The sequence below is a fragment of the Crinia signifera genome, chromosome 1, assembly GCF_055691185.1.
Source record: "Crinia signifera chromosome 1, ASM5569118v1, whole genome shotgun sequence".
Lineage (NCBI taxonomy): Eukaryota > Metazoa > Chordata > Amphibia > Anura > Myobatrachidae > Crinia > Crinia signifera.
Window position 1 is genome coordinate 134,418,855 of NC_139217.1, and position 25,036 is coordinate 134,443,890.

The window sequence follows — 25,036 nt, forward strand, 5'->3', positions numbered from 1 at the left end:
ATTGATTTGGAAATTCATTTGATCAATCTCCCACACATCCTCAGAAAAATTGGCCAAACACAGTGCATGGAGAATAATGAAGGAAAGTAGAAAGGGACAAACAAATGTCTACATAAAAAAATAGCTTACATCCTCTCTGGTACTCAGTCATCTAGGATGGTTCTAAAGACAAATGTCCGTGAATGCTTCTCTTTGTAATTATAACTTGCAATATCAACTGTGACTTCAGAGACTTGGCCTTGTGCTATTCACATCTTCACTTCTTTTCTGTGTATGTTCAATACATAGCAGCATTAATAATAATGCAAATAATATAATATTTTCATTTATATAGCATTTTCAACAATAGGACTCCAGGCATTAACAGTATGAACTTTGAACAGTGGTTTAGCTTGCCAGAAAAAAAGAAAATCAAGAACATAATAAGGAGTAAAGGAAACCATTTGGGTCATCAGTTCAAAGAAGGTACAAGATGAAGGCACCATCTTTAGGACACTACATAGGTTGTACTGCCTAAATGTAGGGTTAGGCAGGTCTACAGTAGCACAGGGGAAACCCCTGGTGTACCTGGGGATCCTCCCCTATGGATCAGAATCTATACTGTGCACTTGAAATATACATTATACATATGTTACCTTATATTTCAGATACATTTTTGTATTTTCTATAACTCATTGCTGTTATTAATTTGGTGCATTGTCAGGCATGCATTAGCAGTAATTACATTTATCTAGAGGCGCAGACCATGCACTCTAATGGTTAGCCAAACCTCTGTTGAGGTTGGCCATACCATCAAGTATGGATCCCTATCATGGCATTCCCTGATAAGACCTTACATTCTACAATGTCAGTCCATTAGCAATTTACAGACTATCTGGGAGTACAATAGTGGTGATCATTTTATATACATTGCCCGTATCACACTGTCTTTTTTCATTCAGTTGTGCACAATAATTAATAACAACAAAGTTTGTACTTGAAATTACCCATATACTGTTTGTATTCAGATATCCAGCTCAGGACTTTACTAGACTGCCATTATGTCTAGAAAATAAACTAAATGTAACTTTTATTAAGGAGACAGAATATAAATTTATAATAAGATGCCTGTCCAACCAATCACATCTGCAAAGGATAAAGCCTCCTCCCCAATACCGAATATTTGAATCCCATAGGCTAAACCAAAAATGAAATACTAGACATAAATGATGATCTTATAATCAGGCACAATGACAGTTCTCAATTCAAGAAGTGAAACTCTACCTAATGTAATAGAGCAGTTACTATTTGCAAGCCAAAGATTATAGATATGAAAAGTTGCACACGGATAACAATCAAGTGCATGAGATGTGCACAAAGGTTTGTTGAAGGTTTCCAAAGAACATTGTGCATTAGACTAGAAGATTCATCCAATAACATGATACTATACATCATTGGTTATATTTACTGATAGTGAGTTCTGAATTAATAAAAATGACCCTGAATAAAATTATTTTAGGCAGAATTATATAACCAAATCAGAAACATGCACACGTGAGATTCATCCATTCATACCACAAAGCCCTTGTCAATATAGTAGAAAAACATGTTTCAAATCAGAAAATGCAAAGCAATGTGGTAAAAAAAAACCTTAACAATATCTAATGTTGAAATAATCCAAAAGCACACCATAAAATGGAATTGCCCTAATCTGTAAATTCATACAGTACAGTCCCTGACAATGGCAATATAAAATTTCCTCATAAATCAGATAAAAACTAAAAGATGAATCATTAACTCTTTGAGTTCCAACATCTCTGTGAGAGATTTCCTATATAAGGTACACATTACTATTATTATTTTGGCAAATTCACTTGGCACTCAAAGGGTTCAAATAAAAAAAACGTACTTGAATTCAATGCAGATAGTGGATATTGTGTTCATATTTATGTACAAAACTCCATATTATATTTAAGGTACAGTAAGTGGATTTCATCCTGTAATGATTTCATTTTCACATTGCTTTCATTGCTGTCATATCCAGTAATAATGTGACTACTGCCACTCCCTCTACTGGAGATATTCTTTCTGTCATTTGCAGTTGCAATACTGTATGAGTATTGAGTGCTTAGGAATATTGAAAGTATTAGTCTGTAGATAGATACAATTCATACCTTTACTAAAGTCATTACTGAACGCTATCAATAATAATTTTTGCTGATTGAATTTTTTTTTGTTCCCACATAACAGCTACCAGCAACTGGATAACATCAAGCAACATATACATAGAAAATAGCTTTAGATACAAGAAAAGTATGAGGGAGGATATTTCAATTATCTAGCATTATCTAGCATACATTTATTATCAATTATTTTTATAGCACACACATATTCCGCAACGCTTTACTGAGAATAGTTGAACATTCACATCAGTCCCTGCTCCAGTGACGCTTACAATCTATATTCCCTACCACATGTTTATGCACACACAGACATTCTAGGGTTAATTTTGTTGGGAGCCAGTATAATTTTGGACTGTGGGGGGAAACGGTAGTACCTGGAGGATACCCACACAAGTACAGGGAAAATATACAAAAATCCATGGCTGGAATCCAACCCATGACCTCAGTGCTGTGAGGCAGTAATGCAAACCATTACATCGTCCATACTACCCCATGTTAATAGATTTAACAGTATGCAGGTCAAAAGCAAAATCAAAGAAGTTTTTAAACAGGTCAAAATCCCTAGTAGCTACAGGGTAAAAATGTGACAGTGGAAATGTAGGACATAAGGCAATGCAAAATGTAAAAGTAGGACACAGACTAAATGGGGACTATTAAAGGAAACAGTACAACTCATTTATAAAGGAGTGATAAAACAAGTTGTGAATGATAAAAGTCACTGTGCATGATAAACGATGTTCCAGCCAATAAGCCTCCAACTGCCATTTTCTAAATAGGGGCGGATTGGCATCGATATCCGGCCCGGGAACAATCTTGAAGCAGCCCGGGGTGGTGGATGCACTGCTGCCCGGGGGGGGGGGGGGGGGGGGGGGTGATGTGTGTGATACTGACCTGCCTTCAGGCTCCACGGTGCAGTCCACTCGCGGGTGATGTCACCCATCAGCGACCCGCGCACCAGCCCTGATAGCACCGGGCAGCCCTGGTAGCAAGGTGGAAATCTGGACCAGCCCACCAGGAAATGGCCCGGTTTCCCGGCGGGCCAATTTGCCCTGGCTTTTCTAGCTGAGCGATGTACTGCAGCATGAATGCTCAGCACATAGCAGGACCCCCACTTAGCACACTGTGCTGTTGTTTGCTGAGTGTTCGTGCTGAGCGTGCTTTGTCTATTTTTTATACTAGGCAAGGCCCCGCGATATGGCTTTCCCAGCGGGCGATACCGATGTGTGGGACCGCACATCGGCGTCGCTGCAGCTGAATGGCTGGAAAACTTGATAAATGAGCCCCTGATTTGTTTTTTAAATATAGAGTAACATTTATTAGGATGAGAGATTCAGAAAGTGAGAAATTTGGTAAGAAATCTCCAGTTTTAAAGCGGCAGTCATTTAAACTGCAAAACCAGTTTGATTTTGAAGTGTAAATGATTGCCACTTAAAAAAAAAAAATGGCAATTTCTTACCAAATCTCTAATTTTCTGAATCTCTTATTCTATTAAATTTCACCCAAGATGTGAATCATGTGATCAGCGTGATTCTAGAAACTTAAACAGCAGATCTAAAGCAGAAATAATTTCACATTTTTTTATTTTATAAGGGATTTTTGCTTTGACGCTTACCAGAATGACATAGCAGACTGGATGTAATGAATTCCAAGTTTGGCGCATTTGGGGGATGCTGGCCTAATGCTGGTCACACATCAGACCAGTTGGTTGGATGGAATAAAAACCTGGTACTGGACAGGAGCAAGTGTAATTTGTAATTAAGTCATTTGTTTCCCAAATCTGAAAATGGACAACAACTGTCACTCAGGTCATACAGTACCAGATTTTCAGGCTAACCAATAAACTAGTTGGATGGTTGGAGGAAAGTTGGTCTGATGTGTGGCCAGCATTACTAAGACTTTTTTTTAAATGGGCAATCATTAACAAGGCATGGTTTTGCCTTGTAAATGATTGCCCCTTAAAAAAATGTCTGAGTATGGCCGGGATCCCGCATGTACGCCAAACACGGACTTCATTACATCCCACCCTTTTTCTCAGACCTTAGCCCCTATCACATAAATCTCGATAAATGCATATAACCTTTGTAGTTGTGAGCTGGAGACATCCAGCTGATCTATGAAATCAGTTAAAACAGTATTTTAGGATCACACCGTTTCACTTTATTGCATCAGAGTATAAAAATGAAACCTTACTGCTGCAGAGAAGCTGAATAGTCAAATAAGTTTTTCTCATATTTAATGTATAACATGAGCCAGGGAGACACTTTAATTAGCAAAAATTATCCATGAATGAAATTGGACTTTTTTTGCAACATAGGCAGCAGAAAATAAATGTTTATAAATAAGTAAATGTGAATATTAAATTAAAACCAAAACTGAGTAGACCTCTATTTTACTGACCTAAGTGCCATTAGCTTGCCCAAAAATGAACTGCCTTTATTCAGTATACTCTAAAATCAACACAAATCATGATTACAGATACTCAACTGTTTCAACATATAATTGTTTGCTCTAAACCAATATAGTAGCCAATCTCCATTGTGTAAGAAAAGTACAATATTAGGAAGCACATTTACAGTAAAAAGCATTGCCGATTTCTCATTAGCATTAGATCTGTACAAATTCACTTTACACAATCCAGAACTGCAATTAGAGATAAATTTAGGTTATTATCTAGTTTGTTATTGTAGATGACCTTATTTTGCCCTCTCTGTTCATTCTTTACAAGAAGAGTGCACACACAAAGAGATCATTTTGAAATGTGCAGAAGTCATGACAGACATTACCATGTGAGTCTGAGAGGACACGTCTAATATCATTGAGAGATGGCATATAAGTCTGGGTCATCAGTCATGAAGCAAAGTGAATTCATTCCCTATTTCTAGAGATCTAATACAATAAATAAGAAAATTGAATTATTGGGTTGCTTAGCCATTAAAGATGAAAATAAAAGTCTATCAAGTTTAACATTTCATAAATCCTTTTTTTCTTAAATCCTTTTGCTACAAATACACAATAACCCGAATCACCTACTGAAACCATTACCAGCCTGCCTAAAAGGGCAACCCTCTCTACTTGGCTTGAAAATGTCAATCAGATTTCTTCCTAGCATCAACTTCTAACCTTTCGATAATGCATACTATTTTATATTAAGAACACATTTCTTTTTTTAATGTTTATAGCATAAGGTAACAATATTTATTTTAGGTTGTTACTCGGTTGTTGTTTTAATGACAACAATAAAATATTCAGGTGAAATATATTTGGAATTTGCACGGCAAGGGAAGTAAAATACTGTTAAGTACACTAACTACTAGTGCATTTATATGTTTATGTTGCGATAATATCAATGAAAAGGATGGGAGGCGATGAAACTGAAAAATGTCAGGGGGCCACAGTGAGCATAAGGATCAGGGTTATCCAATAGACCAATGTGGAGAGGTATCAAGCTTTCTAAAGAGTGAACGGGATCTGTATGATAGGTCAACATTCAATAGGTTGAAATCATATTGGCACATGGTCAACAAATTGACACCATAAAAACTTACAACCTTGTGTTGACCTTTTGTCTATGTCAACTTTTCGTATGTTGACACAAATTGTATGTGGATCTAATTACTGTTGACCCTATGATAAACATCCGGTTCTTGTTTAGTTTCACGGCGGCAGCATGGCCGCTACTTCCGGGTTCGGCACTCGGAAAACTATCTAAAATAAAGTTCATGCCAACGTGAATTGGTTCATACCCCCACTATCCACGTTGGCATGGAGTTGATTTTAGATAGCATGGCGAGCGTAGCGAGCCACCGAGCCCCGTAGCGAGGGGACACAGACGCTGCTGCGACTGAGACGCTGCCACCGTGAAACTAAACAAGTACCAAACATCCAAATGGACAAATGGAGAAGTTACACATAGCAACCACTAGGGTTCTACACATCATTTTATAGAATGTAGTAGAATAATGATAGTGCTTATTATTAGCTATGAACAACATATCTATAATGTTCACTTGTCCATTATTTAGAAGTCTTGATACATTTTCTCATAAGTATCCCCTTATCATACTGTCAATCCGGTGCAGGTGGATTGTACTTGGAAACAAAATCTCTGTAGGAATTTAAATTCCTTAATTGATTTTGTGTTGACACCATTCTCTCACGCAATCCTCCGAGCCTTGTATGCTCTTGTCGTTCTTCTGCACAGCATAGGTGGCTCAGCATAGACATTAATGATACCATGGTATTTCCTCCACGATTTTCTTGAGCTACATTCCATTTATATAACAGAAAACTGTTGTCTATACAATGACTATTTTATATTTTAAATGGCAGCTTTCCTCCCTCAGTCTCAATGGTCTCTCAATGTTTACTGCACACAAGATGTGGCTGCTTTATAGCCTGAAAGTGATGCATGTAGTCTGGGTATCCCGAGCTAGGCTCATTTTGTTTGTTGACAACTTCTTACACAGACAAGAAAAGTGTATATAACCTGCTAATGTATATTCTAAATCTCAGCACACGAATAATAATAATTCTTACATTAACTTACATATAAATTTATTTATGGATAGTGAATGGAGATATGCATTTTAATCTATCTATGTCTATATATCCTACATATTATTTGTATTTGTTTTAAATGGGCACATTTGGATGATATTTATGTTTTCTAGACATGTTAATATACTTTACTATTATTTGTCCTTTATAGTATAATTTACTTGTGCTACATGCTCTGTATGGATATTTAACTTTCCAGGGTTCTGCCTATATCATTCAACTACTATTTTAAATTCTGTTCAAATACATATTATAGACGTGTGCTCAGCATTACCTTCCACCTTTCGTGTGTGTGTAGAGATGTGAATTTCCTTTCTTTTAAAGGCAATAGGTTAATTTGAAAATCATTTTCCTGAATGTCTGCCAAAAACTACACTACATATTTAGGGCACTACTTAAGTATAGATTCCCAAGTCTAGATTATGTTTCTGTGATAATATTTTGTTGGATTTCATTGCCTCAAAATGACATAATTGTTTAAAAGGCAATTCAACTCTTAGGGGGCTTTACAGTTAGTGACAATGGCTGCTACGTGTTGGAGGAAGTGCCCTAACACTTGCTCCACTTTGTGAACACCAACATCCACCACTTTACTTTACAGCACAAGACAATGTGGGATGATGGAGTATTGCAATTAATGGAACACGGTGGACATACAACAAAGCAAATTATATTACTTCAAAAAAGTATTTTGTGTAAAGCACCTCTCTAGTCAGGACAACATAGCGAATAGATATGTTTGATTATTAAATAGTTTTAATTTCAAATGTTTAATCTAGCATGTGATGCAACAGCATGAGGATAATTATATGCACAGATACATGAGTGCTTAGCCAGTAGCAAACTTTTAAGTCTTCTTGCTTTAACTTTTTCGGACATGAAGGTTTTTTTTAAATGGCTTATTTTGCAAATGGAACCGATATTACATCTGTAACCATTTGCTAAATATATCTATATCTCATACTGGGCGAGATGCTGCAAAAAAAAATGCTGTAAAAAACCCCTGTTTTCGGGGTTTTTACCGCATTTTGATACGCAGAAAAGTCCCGCCGCCGGGGCTTTGCTGTGGGGGTTACGCCAGTTCTAGATGGAATAACCCCATGGAAGCCTATGGGCTTCCCTTCGCGTCCCCCGCCATCCCGAGTCCCCCCCCCCCCCCCCCCCCCGCCGATCTGGGACGCCGCCCCCCCCCCCCCCCCTCACCTGTGTCCGGGCAGCCTCCAGCTGTGCTGCCCGGACCAGTGATCTCCTTCTCCCTGCACCTCTTCCGAGTGCAGGGAGGAGGAAGCAGAGCCAGCGATGTGCAGCGGGCCCAGGGAGAGAGGGGGGACCCGCTGCACATCGCCGGCCACAACACAAAGGACAGCTCTTATCGCAAGAGCTGTCCTTTGCCTTAATAATCGCATATGTTAGTGCATATGCGATTATTAACAATGCGAATGCCGGTGATGTGCATCCGCATTTATTAGAGAATCCCGCCCACTGTACAGTAGGTCTCACCTGAAGCTGCCAGCATTGTCAGTTGTCTAGCCCATTTGCTGCATCAAAATTGCAATGACATCAGGTATGCACTGAGCAGCATGAACTGCTGTGTTGGACGACAGGAGCTGCAGAACAGGTAAGTGCTATATAAACTATACTAGAGAGTAACAATAACATATTTGCAGACACTGATAAGGCTTATATTTGCAAAACAGTCCCTTTGTGTTCATGTTACACATCAATTGACTGGTTTGAGTTTGGCGTACACCCAAAAAAAGCTATTTACTTTAAATGAGGTACAACCCATATTGTGATGCAAGGGGTGAAAATGTATTTAAAAAAATGTATGCAGGGTAAATACTGAATACTTTTGCATGTATAAACATATGCTGGTTAGCTTTATTTTTTGCTTTGCTTCCAAAAAGCATAAGACCAAAAATGTTACTACAGATTTTCTTTATGTGATCACTAAATTTGAAATTAGAGCTGAGGGGTAGATTTATCAAACAGTGATATGGGGCATATGCGCTATCCCCGTGCGCTAAAACAGGGAATATCCCCTCATCTATCAAACCCGCTGTGCGGTTGCTGTAGCGGCGGCGCTATGGGGAAGGAGGGATAACGTTATACGTTATCTAAATGGGCACCTGCCTAATATACCTTATTTATTAAGTTGCTGGATGGCCGCGCGCTGCTCTTTTTTTCGTATGTACATATCGTCAGAATTATCTGGTGCTGTGGGTCTCTCCTGCTGTGTTCCACACCGCTTGCTGGTCTCCGGCGTCTGCAAATTCAAACTGCGCATGCGCCGGGCACACAGCATCCCTTGCGAACATTACCCGATGCATGCGCAGTTTGAATTTGAAGACACCGGAGACCAGCAAGCGGAAAACTGCGAATGCGCCGGGTACACAACGCAAGACCAAGGTATCCGGCACATGCGCAGAAGACGCCGCCAGGCGCCTACGGAGCATTCATTATGGGAGGAAGCGTATCCCCGGCAGGAGGGGATAACACACTCCCATAACGTGCACACAAAGATTAATAGATTCGGGCGAAAGTCAGGTTCTCTTCAGCACGATAAAGTGGTGAAGCGATCCTGCGCCCATAAGGTTCCTTAGCGCAATATTAATAAATCTACCCCTCAGATACATAAAAAATATTAATGCTATTATACACACACCCACACATATACAAAAGGGAACATTTACTAAGATGGGAGTTCTATTGAAGATGGGTGATTTATCTACAGTATCGGTATTATCTACAGTACATGCAGAGTCATTGTGTTGCTTTATACAGTATTATACATTTCAGCTTATTACATGGATTAAGCTGCTAAGACAAATGTGCCCCAGTGCTGCCACCGGAACCCCTTTTGCATTTGTCAACTTTAGGGAAAACTCTTATTTTTTTTGTTGTTGTTGAGGGAAAATAGTCCCACCACCCCTGATGTGGTCATGGCTCCTCATTTCCCTGGTGACCCTGGAAATATTTAACACTGTATTTTTTTTTAGCCTTTATTTTCCTTTATTATTATCAGCAATTTCAAGCTGAGGAGAGGTTGCCTCCAGGGTCTTGCAATGATTGATGGATTACTGACACTACTACTACTACTACCACTATGTATGGCAATGTGGGCAACCTGATACATTTAAATGGCTGTATGTGTGGGTTTATAACATGCAAAATGGTCACATATTACACACAATTAATAAATAAAACAGGCCCAAATTCTCAAACAATTAAAATATCATGTCATATGCCGTTAAGCACCCACATGCCCCTCAACCCTGCTAAAATGCTCCTACTTACAAAGAGTACCACTCAAATCTATAACTGTAATCTAACCTACAGTAGCAACTATTTTAGCTTTAGCTTTATAAGTGAACTGAAACAAACAATGTTGTTCATGATAACCGTTTTTATCTAAGGAGGAAAATAAATCCTGTAAGGGTGATTAACTAAAATCCACCTTATTTCATACTTAAAGTAGTGTATACAGTAAGTAACATTGGCTAAGCTAAGGGACAGCCCTTTTTTTCCAGACAGCATCTACAGTAGGCTACCTTAACTGGGATGCGGAATGCAGGTCGACAGTGCATAGGTCGACCACTATTGGTCGACAGGACATCGGTTGACACATGGAAAAGGTCGACATACCTTTAGGTTGACATGGTCAATAGGTTGACATGAAAAAGGTTGACATGAGTTTTTCCCGTTTTTTTCTTCAAAAAAAGGCTTTTTTCCCATAATTTACTATCCAAGTTCACATAAAACTATGTATGTATCTATGAGTAAAACTATGAGTGTGACGAGCATAGCAAGGCAACGTGCCCAAAGCATGGTGAGGCACCGTGCCTGAAGCATGGCGAGCAAAGCATGTGATTTTAGGGGACACAATACACTTACACCGTGTCTATGTTGACCTATGTCAACATAGACACCAGAAAAATGTGAAAAACTCATGACCTATTGCATTTGTCGACCTTTTGACCTAAGGTATGTCAACCTTTTTTATGTGTCAACCTATGGCCTGTCAACCAGTAGTGGTAGACCTACTAACTGTCGACCCTATAACTGGTGTTGCTGAATTAACCAAGCACAAAAGCTATTCTGAGAATTATGACCTATTTGTGAGGGCACTATGCTGAGCATCATCACACTAATACTAATACTAATACTGCTTGGAACGAATTACAATGAAAATGTTCTCAATTAAAACATGTAATGTGCATATAACTCCTCACAAACATGTAATGTGCATATAACTCCTCACAAACATGTAGTGATATATCTTGTGTTTTTTACCAATAGTCAGATTATTTATTTTCCCGAGTAAGGTTTTTCACCAGGTATTATGTTCATCTGAGGTTGCCAAGTCCTTTATTTAGTCGATATGCATAGGTTTACCCACCTTGGCCTTTAGCAGCTCGAGCTTATAAATGTCTATTTAGTTATTATCAATCACAAGTGCTTAAGTCGACATAGATCCATGGCTTGTGTAATCACAATGCTATGTGCCAGTGTAGAACAGTATAATGTAATCTTTCATTACAGAGGCAGAACATGAAGGTCGAAATGCAGGAAGGTCGACATGACTGTAGAACTATATGGGTTAGGTCCACAGGGTCATTAGGTCAACATTGGGAAGCTCGACATTCAAAATGTCGACATGGGGTTTTTCATTTTTTTTTGTCCTAAATGTTGACATAGTCGACATGGACACTGAAACGTAGCACCGAGTCCCCTCACATGGCTCGCTGTGTTTGCCATGCTTCAGGCACTATTTGATTATCCAGCCACGGTCTGGTGGATGGTAGGGCATGAAATACTGCCTGTCGGCACATGTTGGCTCAAAAAAAAGTGAAAAACCCCATGGCGACATTTTGACTGTCAACCTTTCCCATGTCGACCTAATGACCCTGTCGACCTAACACATGTCGACCTTACTGCATGTCAACATTCATGCATGTCGACTTAGTGGTGTCGACCGAATTCTTGTAGACCTCATGACCGTATCCCATTTAAGATCCCTGTGCTTATCTATTGTTGTTTGTACAGTATAAATAATATCAAAAACATTAATTTTGAGCCATCAGTGGGAAATGGCACTTTTAAGCACAAGGGAAAGACTTACATGACTTTAAAAAAACACCCAATATATGTTTTTTTATAACTGAGATCCAAAGTGAACCAAGTCAGTCGATTCAAAATTGCCAAGTCTGGGTGTGTTCTTTTAACCTCTAATATATAGGGTGCTGCTTCTAACTTCTAACTTAGTTAAGCTATCTTTTGGTTTTCCAGATTTTACAGTTTTACAACTTAGTATATTTATATAACTTATATGTTAGGGAATTGTATTGTCATATATCTGCACTGTGTAGAATAGACAAACCCCTCCAAATTTTAATTTTGATTTTCTAGTTTTTAAATTCATTTAATATCATCTATTTACACAATATTGTACTAATATGTTCAATTTACTCAATATCTGGTTCATTGCTATATTTGTAGAGCACTCACAGAGGTAAATTTACTAAGATGGAAGGGGATGTTGCCTTTAGAAACCAATTAGAATATATCTATTATCTTCTGGAAGGTGCTAAATAAATACTAAGTAGAATCTTATTGGTTGCTATGGGAAACATCTCATCTTCAATAGAACTCCCTTCTTAGTAAATTTACCCCATACAGTACTAGTGTATAGCATCAGTGGTCAATTAAACGCTATCTTCTATTGTACACACACACATATATATATATATATATATATATATATATATATATATATATATATATATATATATATATATATATATATATATATATATATATATATATATATATATATATATATATATATATATAGAGGAATGGAAGAGGCGGCACTCAAATGGGATTTTTCAAAAGTGTATTGTGGCAAAAGATAGGACCAACGTTTCGGGGTCTTAATCACCCCTTTGTCAAGGTGCAAGTGGAAATCAAACAAACATAGTGCTGTGCTTACCTTAAATAACAAGGAGAGTTATTTAAGGTAAGCACAGCACTATGTTATTTAACCCCTTCACGACATTTGACGTATATATACGTCATGGCCGGGAAGTACTTCCCGACCGTTGACGTATATATACGTCATGGCTTAAAACTGTCACTGCGTCTAGAGACGCCGGTGATCGCTGTGATTGGCTGTTCATTGTGAACAGCCATTCACAGCGTTTTCTGTGTCACCGGCGAATAACGTTCGCCGGTGACACGGGATCGGAGGTGATTGGTGCTGTAAAGTACAGCACCAATCACCGCGGAGTGTAAGGGTGACACTGGTGTCACCCCACCTCACCCCTCCCGCCCCCAAAGGCCGTGATTGGTTCGTCGGACCGACGGACCAATCACAGCCATGGAGGGGGGTTTAAACTAACGGTGACTGCACTGCAGACGCCATTCCGGTCTGGAATAGCGTGCAGTGCGGTCACCGTGCCCAGCTGCCGCCTATACTGACCAGAACCCATCCAAAATACTTACCTGATCATTGATATTGCTTATGCTTGTGACATCTTGTGACATCCTGTGACATCTTGTGCTGCTGCGATTTATTAGATAGAGAGAGAGTTAGAGAGAGAGAGATAGAGAGAGATAGAGAGAGATAGAGAGGCCTAGTGCTATATTTTGTGCTGCTGCAGTGTGATAGAGCTATAGATAGAGAGAGATAGAGAGAGATAGAGAGAGAGAGATAGAGAGAGAGATAGTGACAGATTGTGCTATATATTTTTTATATAACTGAAAGAGATAGAGAGAGATAGAGAGAGATAGAGAGGCCTAGTGCTATATTTTGTGCTGCTGCAGTGTGATAGAGCTATAGATAGATAGAGAGAGATAGAGAGAGATAGAGAGAGAGAGATAGAGAGATAGTGACAGATTGTGCTATATATTTTTTTTATAACTGACTGCTGCCCCCCCTTTTGTGCTGATCAGTATAAATTAACTGATCAGCAACTTTTTGGGGGCGCAGGTTTTTTTTTATATATAGATATACCTGTCAGTGCTGCTGCTGCAGTGTCATAGAGTGATAGATAGTGAGAGATAGAGAGATAGAGAGAGATAGTGACAGAGAGTGATAGAGAGTGCTAAATTTTGTGTCTGCTGCCCCCGCCTTTTGTGCTGATCACTATATCTGAGGTGATCAGCAACTTTTTAGGGGTGCAGAGGTTTTTTTTTTTATATATACCTGTCAGTACCACCAAAGGTTGTGCACCTGCTGCCCCTCACTGGTAATCAGTGTCGCATCACTGATCACCTTTTTTTATTTTTTGTGAGTGCTGTGGGGTCTTTTTTACATTTTTTTTTTTACACACACTGTGATTTTGTGTGTGTCCTGTGGCCACTGTGCGCTGATCAGTGACGTACATCACTGATCAGCTTTTTCGGCACAGGGTTGATCTATTTTATTTTTTTTTTGATCAAATTCCTGTTGCCTTTGAGCGCTGTTCAGTGACGGACGTTACTGACCAACATCTGTGCTCAATTTTTGGCGCAGGACCTTTTTTTTTTTTAACCCCTTCCATTTTTTTTTTTTTTAACCCCTTCCATTTTTTTTTTAACCCCTTCCATTTTTTTTTTTAACCCCTTCCATTTTTTTTTTTTTTTGAACCCTTCAATTTTTTTATTTTTGTATTTTTTTTTTTTCTGCACTACATACATACACACTACATACCCCCCGGGTTGAAATAAAGTTTGTACCCCCCCTACACTATACACGTGTTGAAACATTTCACTACCAGTAACACAAAAATATAAATGGCATCCCAAATGTCATCCCAAATGTCGTCCCAGTCATCCAGGAGAATGTATTCGGTGGAGGAGGCATATGCCATGCTTGCCTCTGACTCTGACACAGCCAGTGAGGCAAGCGGGGAATTTGAAGGATTTGTCTTAAGCTCCTCTTTCTCCTCTGATGATGAGGGACCCCCTCAAAGACGCCCCCGTAGAGCAGCTGAGACCCCCCCCCAATAATTGATCTCGTATGGACCCCACCACCAGACAATTTTGAGCCCCAGGTTCCTGAGTTTTTGGCCATCCCAGGAATCCAATTTGATTCAACAGGTCTCAGAGAAATTGACATTTTTAAATTATTTTTCTCTGATGATTTTATAAATTTAATGGTGGACCAAACTAATTTATATGCCCAGCAGTTTATTGCTCAAAACCCCACGTCATCATTTGCTAGGTGGACCCCTGTAGATGCAGTAGAGATGATGACGTTTTGGGGTCTGGTGTTACATATGGGCATAGTAAAAAAGCCACAAATTAGGCAATATTGGAGTACAGATGTTCTGTACAGCACCCCATTTCACCGTATGGCCATGCCCCGGGCTCGTTTCGAGGCAATCCATAAATTTATACATTACACCGATAATGCACAGTGCCCACCCAGAGATGATCCCACCTTTGACAGGCTATTCAAAGTCAGGCCGGTCATTGATCATTTCAGTGCCAAATTTGCAGAGCTATACATCCCTGATAAATGTATTAGTATCGACGAGTCCCTTATACATTTTAAAGGAAGGGTTAAATTCTGCCAGTACCTTCCCAGTAAGAGGGCAAGGTATGGGATAAAAATGTATAAGCTGTGTGAAAGCACCACAGGGTACACCCACAAGTTTAGGGTATATGAAGGGAAGGATTCAAGAATTGAACCACCAGAATGCCCCCCCTCCCTCGTAGGTGTTAGTGGAAAAATTGTCTGGGATTTAATGCACCCCTTCCTGGATAAGGGTTATCACCTCTATGTGGATAACTTTTACACCAGCATCCCCCTGTTTAAGGCCCTTGGTTCAAGAGGTACAGCAGCTTGCGGTACTGTGCGCAAGAACCAAAGAGGCCTCCCCAAAACGCACATTGCCCAAGTAATGAGAAGGGGTGAAAGCAGGGGAATATGCACCGAAAATATGTTGTTGGTCAAATATAAGGACAAGAGGGATGTCCTTATACTGACAACAATTCATGGAGACAGTACCACCTCCATCCCTGTACGAGGTACCAGTACCCACACCTCAAAACCAAATTGTATCCTAGATTACAATAAGTACATGGGTGGAGTGGATCTTTCAGATCAGGTACTGAAGCCGTACAGTGCCCTGCGGAAAACAAATATCTGGTACAAGAAGCTGGCCGTGTATATCATCCAGATGGCACTGTATAACGCTTACGTGCTATTCCGTTCTACCGGCCAGAGGGGGACATTTATGCACTTTCAAGAGGAAGTCATAAAGAGCCTAACATTTGGGAATCAGCAGGCAGAGGGCCCCAGTACTTCTAGTACTGGCCCCCGTATTGTACCAGGGCAGCATTTTCCCAACGAAATCCCCTCCACTGCAAGAAAGGGCAGGACACAAAAAAGGTGCAAAGTTTGCTATAAAAAGGGAATAAGAAAGGAAACTATTTTCCACTGTGAAACTTGCCCCGACAAACCCGGCCTATGTATAAAGGAGTGTTTCAAAATATACCACACATCTATGGATTATTAGGTTCATCATTTCACCGTGCTTCGGGGGTCTTGCTAATGCCACATAGCACCCACCATTCATTCCACCAGAATCTGAGCTGCAAAAACCAAAAATCACTCCTTCCCTTCTGAGTCCTGCCATGCACCCAACTGGTATTTTTTGGTCACATGTGAGGCATTGCCGTACTCTGGAGAAATGGGGGCACAGATTTTGGGGTGCTTTGTCTCCTTCATTCCTTGTGAAAATGAAAAATTTTGAGCCAGAAGTACATTTTTGTGTAAAAAAATGTATTTTTTTCATTTTCACTGCCCAGTTGTACCAAAATTGATGAAACCCCTGGGGGTTTGAAATGTACACTATACCCCTAGATGAATTCCCTGAGGGGTGTAGTTTGCAAAATGGGGTCACTTGTGGGGGGGTTCCACTGTATTGGTAATGCAACATAGCACCCACCATTCATTCCACCAAAATCTGTGCTGCAAAATCCAAAAATCATTCCTTCCCTTCTGAGTCCTGCCATGCACCCAACTGGTATTTTTTGGTCACACGTGAGGCATTGCCGTACTCGGGAGAAATTGGGGCACAGATTTTGGGGTGCTTTGTCTCCTTCATTCCTTGTGAAAATGAAAAATTTTGAGCCAGAACTGCATGTTTGTGTAAAAAAATGTAATTTTCCATTTTCACATCCCAGTTGTACCAAAATTGGTGAAACCCCTGGGGGTTTGAAATGTACACTATACCCCTAGATGAATTCCCTGAGGGGTGTACTTTGCAAAATGGGGTGACTTGTGGGGGGGTTCCACTGTATTGGTGCTTTGGGAGTCTTGCTAATGCAACATAGCACCCACCATTCATTCCACCAAAATCTTTGCTGCAAAATCCAAAAATCACTCCTTCCCTTCTGAGTCCTGCCATGCACCCAACTGGTATTTTTTGGTCACATGTGAGGCATTGCCGTACTCGGGAGAAATTGGGGCACAGATTTTGGGGTGCTTTGTCTCCTTCATTCCTTGTGAAAATCAAAAATTTTGAGCCAGAACTGCATGTTTGTGTAAAAAAATGTAATTTTCCATTTTCACATCCCAGTTGTACCAAAATTGGTGAAACCCCTGGGGGTTTGAAATGTACACTATACCCCTAGATGAATTCCCTGAGGGGTGTACTTTGCAAAATGGGGTGACTTGTGGGGGGGTTTCACTGTATTGGTGCTTTGGGAGTCTTGCTAATGCAACATAGCACCCACCATTCATTCCACCAAAATCTTTGCTGCAAAATCCAAAAATCACTCCTTCCCTTCTAAGTCCTGCCATGCACCCAACTGGTATTTTTTGGTCACATGTGAGGCATTGCCGTACTCGGGAGAAATTGGGGCACAGATTTTGGGGTGCTTTGTCTCCTTCATTCCTTGTGAAAATGAAAAATTTTGAGCCAGAACTGCATGTTTGTGTAAAAAAATGTAATTTTCCATTTTCACATCCCAGTTGTACCAAAATTGGTGAAACCCCTGGGGGTTTGAAATGTACACTATACCCCTAGATGAATTCCCTGAGGGGTGTACTTTGCAAAATGGGGTGACTTGTGGGGGGGGTTCCACTGTATTGGTGCTTTGGGAGTCTTGCTAATGCAACATAGCACCCACCATTCATTCCACCAAAATCTTTGCTGCAAAATCCAAAAATCACTCCTTCCCTTCTGAGTCCTGCCATGCACCCAACTGGTATTTTTTGGTCACATGTGAGGCATTGCCGTACTCGGGAGAAATTGGGGCACAGATTTTGGGGTGCTTTGTCTCCTTCATTCCTTGTGAAAATCAAAAATTTTGAGCCAGAACTGCATGTTTGTGTAAAAAAATGTAATTTTCCATTTTCACATCCCAGTTGTACCAAAATTGGTGAAACCCCTGGGGGTTTGAAATGTACACTATACCCCTAGATGAATTCCCTGAGGGGTGTACTTTGCAAAATGGGGTGACTTGTGGGGGGGTTCCACTGTATTGGTGCTTTGGGAGTCTTGCTAATGCAACATAGCACCCACCATTCATTCCACCAAAATCTTTGCTGCAAAATCCAAAAATCACTCCTTCCCTTCTAAGTCCTGCCATGCACCCAACTGGTATTTTTTGGTCACATGTGAGGCATTGCCGTACTCGGGAGAAATTGGGGCACAGATTTTGGGGTGCTTTGTCTCCTTCATTCCTTGTGAAAATGAAAAATTTTGAGCCAGAACTGCATGTTTGTGTAAAAAAATGTAATTTTCCATTTTCACATCCCAGTTGTACCAAAATTGGTGAAACCCCTGGGGGTTTGAAATGTACACTATACCCCTAGATGAATTCCCTGAGGGGTGTACTTTGCAAAATGGGGTGACTTGTGGGGGGGTTCCACTGTATTGGTGCTTTGGGAGTCTTGCTAATGCAACATAGCACCCACCATTCATTCCACCAAAATCTTTGCTGCAAAATCCAAAAATCACTCCTTCCCTTCTGAGTCCTGCCATGCACCCAACTGGTATTTTTTGGTCACATGTGAGGCATTGCCGTACTCGGGAGAAATTGGGGCACAGATTTTGGGGTGCTTTGTCTCCTTCATTCCTTGTGAAAATGAAAAATTTTGAGCCAGAACTGCATGTTTGTGTAAAAAAAATGTAATTTTCCATTTTCACATCCCAGTTGTACCAAAATTGGTGAAACCCCTGGGGGTTTGAAATGTACACTATACCCCTAGATGAATTCCCTGAGGGGTGTACTTTGCAAAATGGGGTGACTTGTGGGGGGGTTCCACTGTATTGGTGCTTTGGGAGTCTTGCTAATGCAACATAGCACCCACCATTCATTCCACCAAAATCTTTGCTGCAAAATCCAAAAATCACTCCTTCCCTTCTGAGTCCTGCCATGCACCCAACTGGTATTTTTTGGTCACATGTGAGGCATTGCCGTACTCGGGAGAAATTGGGGCACAGATTTTGGGGTGCTTTGTCTCCTTCATTCCTTGTGAAAATGAAAAATTTTGAGCCAGAACTGCATGTTTGTGTAAAAAAATGTAATTTTCCATTTTCACATCCCAGTTGTACCAAAATTGGTGAAACCCCTGGGGGTTTGAAATGTACACTATACCCATAGATGAATTCCCTGAGGGGTGTACTTTTCAAAATGGGGTGACTTGTGGGGGGGTTCCACTGTATTGGTGCTTTGGGAGTCTTGCTAATGCAACATAGCACCCACCATTCATTCCACCAAAATCTTTGCTGCAAAATCCAAAAATCACTCCTTCCCTTCTAAGTCCTGCCATGCACCCAACTGGTATTTTTTGGTCACATGTGAGGCATTGCCGTACTCGGGAGAAATTGGGGCACAGATTTTGGGGTGCTTTGTCTCCTTCATTCCTTGTGAAAATGAAAAATTTTGAGCCAGAACTGCATGTTTGTGTAAAAAAATGTAATTTTCCATTTTCACATCCCAGTTGTACCAAAATTGGTGAAACCCCTGGGGGTTTGAAATGTACACTATACCCCTAGATGAATTCCCTGAGGGGTGTAGATTGCAAAATGGGGTGACTTGTGGGGGAGGTTCCTAACTTTTAGCACTTATGGTGCCTAGAAACCTACATGGTGCCTAAAAAAAAATCTCATAAAAAGGAGGCTCCAAAATCAAGTAGGTGCTCCTTCTATTATGAAGCCTGTGGTTTGGTCAACGTGCACACTAGGGCCACATATAGGATATTTTTGAAAACAAAAGAATTGGGGGAATCAATTTTTAGTCACATTTCTCTAGTAAAATCTACTGTATTCGTTAGAAAAATGTATTAAAATTGAAACTCTGCAAAAAAAAAGAAATTTTGAAATTTCACCTACACTTTGTTTTAATTCCTGTGAAACACCTAAAGGGTTAACAAACTTCCAAAATACTGTTTTGAATACTGTGAGGGGTGCAGTTTTTGAAATGGCATCATTTATGGGGGTGTCTCACATACAAGTCCCTCAAAGTCACATCAGAACTGAACTGGTCCCTAAAAAAATCAGTGTTTGAAATTTTCATGAAAATTTGAGAATTTGCTATTCATATTGTAAGCCTCCTAGTGTCCAAAAAAATTAAAAGGAAGTTGAAATAATGATGGAAACATAAAGTAGACATATGGTCTATGTTAGTTATTAACTATTTTGAGTGGTATGATTATTTGTCTCACAAGCAGAAAATTTAACATTTTGCAAATTGCTAAATTTTCCATTTTTTCACGATATTTTGGTATTTTTCACAAAAAAACACAGACTGTATCGACGAAAATTTACCACTAACTTGAAGTACAATGTGTCACGAGAAAACAATCTCAAAATCACTGGGATAAGTAAAAGCAAAAAAAAGTAATCCCCACTTAAGTGAGACATGTCAGATTTGAAAAAAAGGGCTCTGTCATGAAGGCACAAACTGGCTCTGTCATGAAGGGGTTAAGGTAAGCACAGCACTATGTTTGTTTGATTTCCACTTGCACCTTGACAAAGGGGTGATTAAGACCCCGAAACGTTGGTCCTATCTTTTGCCACAATACACTTTTGAAAAATCCCATTTGAGTGCCGCCTCTTCCATTCCTCTACCTACCTGTCCTGGAAGGCACCGGGGTATTCGGACCCAGCTGCGGGAGTGCCAGGCCTTCTCCATTTTCTATATATATATATATATATATATATATATATATATATATATATATATATATATATATATATATATATATAAAAAATCATTTATATACTGTATTTGCTGGTGTATAAGACTACTTTTTTCCGCTGAAAAACATGCCTCCAAGTGGGAGGGTCGTCTTATACGCCGGGTGCACTTATATAACAAACTATATTTTGAGTGGAAATGTTGGGGGGTCATCTTATACGCCGGCAAATACATATATATATATATATATATATATATATATATATATACACACATACATACACACACACACACACACACACACAGTGAGGCAACAAGAAATCGCAGATTTTAAAGGTTAACAAAAAAGAATGGTAAATGCTATCCGAAACTGTAGTACATAATCTAAAAGTGCATGGAATACAGTTTATTTTCAATTGGTTTTGAATATGATATCATCATTTCTTAGCACACAGCAGCCTTCAGGTCATTAATGGTTCCTGGTTGATGTTCGTAAACCTGAGCTTTCAGATGGCTGTGTAGGAGCCTTTCATAAAGCTGATGAGGATTGTCTTACAACCAGTATCAACAATTCTGCTTGTTAATGAAGCCAGAGAACTAAAAGTGAGCTTCGGCAAGCAACTGCTGGGACAACGCCGGAAATAACCTGCCAAGAGATGCGAAACGTCTACCACGTCTTCCATTTACCATGCCCTTTTTTGTTAACATTTAAAATCTGGGAGGTTTTGCTTCACCCTGTACATATATGTTCCATCTCTGGCTGAAAAGCAAAATCTCTATAATGTAAAAAAATAGGGTCAAAGTTTGTGAGATTAAAAAGATTGAAAAGGAATACAATTAGCAGTAACAGGAGGGTCAAGAATGAAAGTGCAAAAAAGAGGTATGATAACAAAAATAGAAATAGGAAGGGATTATGGTACAGCTTTACATTAAAAGAAAGGAGACAAAGGGTGAGAAGTACAAAAGCATCTTGTGGGAGGAAAGTGATGAAATCCATCAATGGTTTACAAGAGAGCCCAGAGCAGTGTGTATTGATAGACAGAATGAATGGGAGCCTCAGTTAAGTACAAAAAAAAAAAAAAGTAAAAACATTCAAAACAGAATACATAAAAGCAGCCGAGATAAAGACAGCGATAAAATGAAAAAAGGAATGAGGCAGGCGCACTGTCACACTGATACAAAAACAAGTTAATATAACTACCTATTGTACATCTTTCTGTTTAACATCCTTAGAAAAATACAGCATCATATAAAATATACTGTAGAAAAGTGAACATATGATAACATCTGTTAACAACAAAATTAAAATGAAACCAGTTTCAGTTCTGCATTTAGTCAGAATGTAGCTTGGTACAGGTACATCAGTTCTTTGGAAACAATAAATTTTATTTTTCTTTACTGAATATGTAATTATCCAGCACAGTATTATTTTACTGATCATGCTATAACTTATCTACCCTGTGTAGGCGTGCCTTGTGTAACTAGTTATATTCTGGAGTGATCTCATACAGTATCTAGTACTAAAATATATAATGATTTTTCAGCCAATAAACAACAAATTCATTCATTTTGTGATCGGTTTGACTGGTTGAAAAATGACAGCCCCTAAATTTGTTCAACACAACTCCTACCCTTGGAATAGAGCTTCTAGATGTTTAATCAAAATGAAGATGCTCTATTGCTATCACCATGGAGCAGCCGGTCTACTGGCCAACATCCCCTCCTGGTTCCACCTCAGCATATAAGGTTTTCACAAAGGAGTAACCAGGTATCATTAAGGATTAATATAAGTTTGTCTATACACACAAACAATACGAGACTTGCCATTTAATTTGGACTTGCACTACTCCACTGAACTGTCTTTTTCTGGTGGTGTCAGGGTTGGACTGGCCAATAGGGTTACAGGGGAAACCCACAGTGGGCCCCACTGCCAGAAGACCCACCTTCTCCTCTAGGGATAGTGTTTTAGACTGTGTATTTGAATGAAACATTATACATATAATACATTATACTGCACATAATTATTTTGTATGCACTACAGTGCACTCCTTTTATTAATTTGTTAATATATATGTATATATATATATATATATATATATATATATATATATATATATATGGTACTTATGTAATATCTGGGCTCCCGTTTTTCTTATGAGACCGCGTCCCCTCGCGGGGCTCGCTGCGCTCGCCACGCTTCGGGCTCGGTGGCTCGCTGCGCTCGCCACACTATATAAAATCAACTCCATGCGTAGTTGGATAGTAGGGGTATGAAAAAATGGGGTGCATTTAACATGGGAGCCCAGATAATACATAAGTACCATATATATATATATATATATATATATATATATATATATATATATAAAAGGGGCAGATTATGCACTTTCTAAAACTGTAGTTAGGGAAGTTTCTGTGGAGGATGGCTACATCACCAAGTATGGGTCCCTACTACTGCAATTCTCTGTTGGGCCTTCCATGCCCCAGTCCTACACTGGGTGGTGTCAATACTATATGACATATCTCCATTACCAGCAAACAGACTAAATTGCACTTTTAGCAGTATATGACCTTGTTAGTAGTAGTCTGTGTTATTATTTACATATTACACTTAAATAATATACAGTTAGAGCCAAGTACTATAATGATCACTGTCATGCCATCACTGGATACATAGCAGTACTCCCACAAGTTGATGTACAGACACAATTGTTCATTTTAAAAACAAAGGACTCCTTTAATAAGTGTTTTATTAATGTGTCTAATAAATGTATTTATTTTGCATAAAATAATAATAATAATAATAAATGGTGGTTTTAGGACGCTGCCACCTCCATGGCCTGGGTGCAATGAGATGGCAACTGGCTCTCCCTGATATCACTGATGTACTTACTCAGATAGGGGGGCTTGTAAGGCGCTCTGGTGGCGGAGAGCAGGCCGTCCAGCTCTTTCCTTTCCTGCGTACTCCCTCCTCCGCTCCCGTTGCCCACTCCTGCCAGCCCCTGCAGCGCTTTCTCTTTCCCGAAGGTGGAAAAGGATCTCTCCCCTCCTGGAGGCACCTCGGGGGCTTCGAACACCTCAGTGTCCGGAACAGAGTCCATGCCGGGCACATGAAGGTTGCTGCGGTAATCCGCCGCCTGGCGGCCATCACCGGCAGGTACAAAAGAAGGCATCCAGCAGCGGTCCGAGTGGCCCAGGGCCTTGCATTCCTCCGTGCAGTTGGAGAACAGGTCAGCGCCTGCAGAGGGCAAAGTAGAGGATCAGCCTTCATCAATGCTGGCAGTGCCAACTGCAAATGCTTTATAGAGAAATAGCATTGGCCTGGCATCTATTATCAAGTAACATAAAGCTTCCTAGTCTATTATGGGACTCACAGGGAATAAGGACACATTTGCATTGTATGGTCTCAGTGGAATCAGGAATAAACTGGGTATGATGAAAACTCGATGCATAAGACATGAAGAAGGTGACTAATAGTAAAAATCAATTAATGAGTTGGAGTGTCTGAGTGTTAAGAACTTATGCTCTTTGACTGGTGTATTGATAGACATAAAAAGGCATTTCATTATGTGATCGCACATATAATCTTCATTGCGGTGATTTCTTAGTACAAGAAAGATAATGAGCTATTAGCTGATCTATTTCCTCCACCAAATGCCCATTTATCAAACTATCCATATACCTCACTGCTTAATGAGTAATGTAACATAGCATCATGTCTAGGTACCACAGTGCACTGCTGACTAAGATATCTTGACATGGGAGGTATCATTCAGTGCAGTGAATCTGGCCCCTGGCCTCTAGGACTTTACTGAGAATGGGCCCGACAGTCGGGAGCCTGAGAGCAGGAGAAAGGTCAGTGCCAGTCAGCTAATTTATTCGTTCCCATAGCACAATGTCCACCTGTCTGTCTGCCTGTGGTGCATTCATCAGGAGTCAGCAATATGTTCCCATAATGAGGGGGGTTCCTAACTCCATCAGCTTAGAAGAAAATTATTTTGCATTTGATTGGTCATTGAAAGCCTGGGTATAGCTAACTAGAAAAAAAAAATCTTCTATCTATCTATCTATCTATCTATCTATCTATCTATCTATCTATCTAATCTCTCTTTCTCATTTACTACTCCTAAGGCTTGTGTGTGTCAGCATTAGTAGCACATCTCCTGTTATTGTGA

General features: G+C 39.8%; 1 protein-coding gene across 6 annotated transcripts in view; it reads right to left on the reverse strand.

The window, feature by feature from the left end:
* The window catches only part of PCDH10 (protocadherin 10), a 74,400-nt gene that overhangs the window by 32,831 nt on the left and 16,533 nt on the right, over nt 1–25,036 (reverse strand). Inside the window, exons 4-6 of one of the 6 annotated variants that reach the window (XR_014470443.1) lie at nt 23,755–24,099; nt 8,220–8,326; nt 130–267 (exon numbers count right to left, since the gene is read on the reverse strand). The exons of 2 other annotated variants lie outside the window; for them this stretch is intronic. Coding sequence is in view for 1 of the 4 variants with exons in the window: in XM_083173787.1 (XP_083029913.1) it covers nt 23,755–24,099 (345 nt within the window). In the remaining 3 variants the exon portion in view is untranslated. The remainder of the gene's footprint in view (nt 1–129; nt 268–8,219; nt 8,327–23,754; nt 24,100–25,036) is intronic. 3 more of the 6 variants (XR_014470442.1, XR_014470444.1, XM_083173787.1) reach the window with 3 other exon arrangements.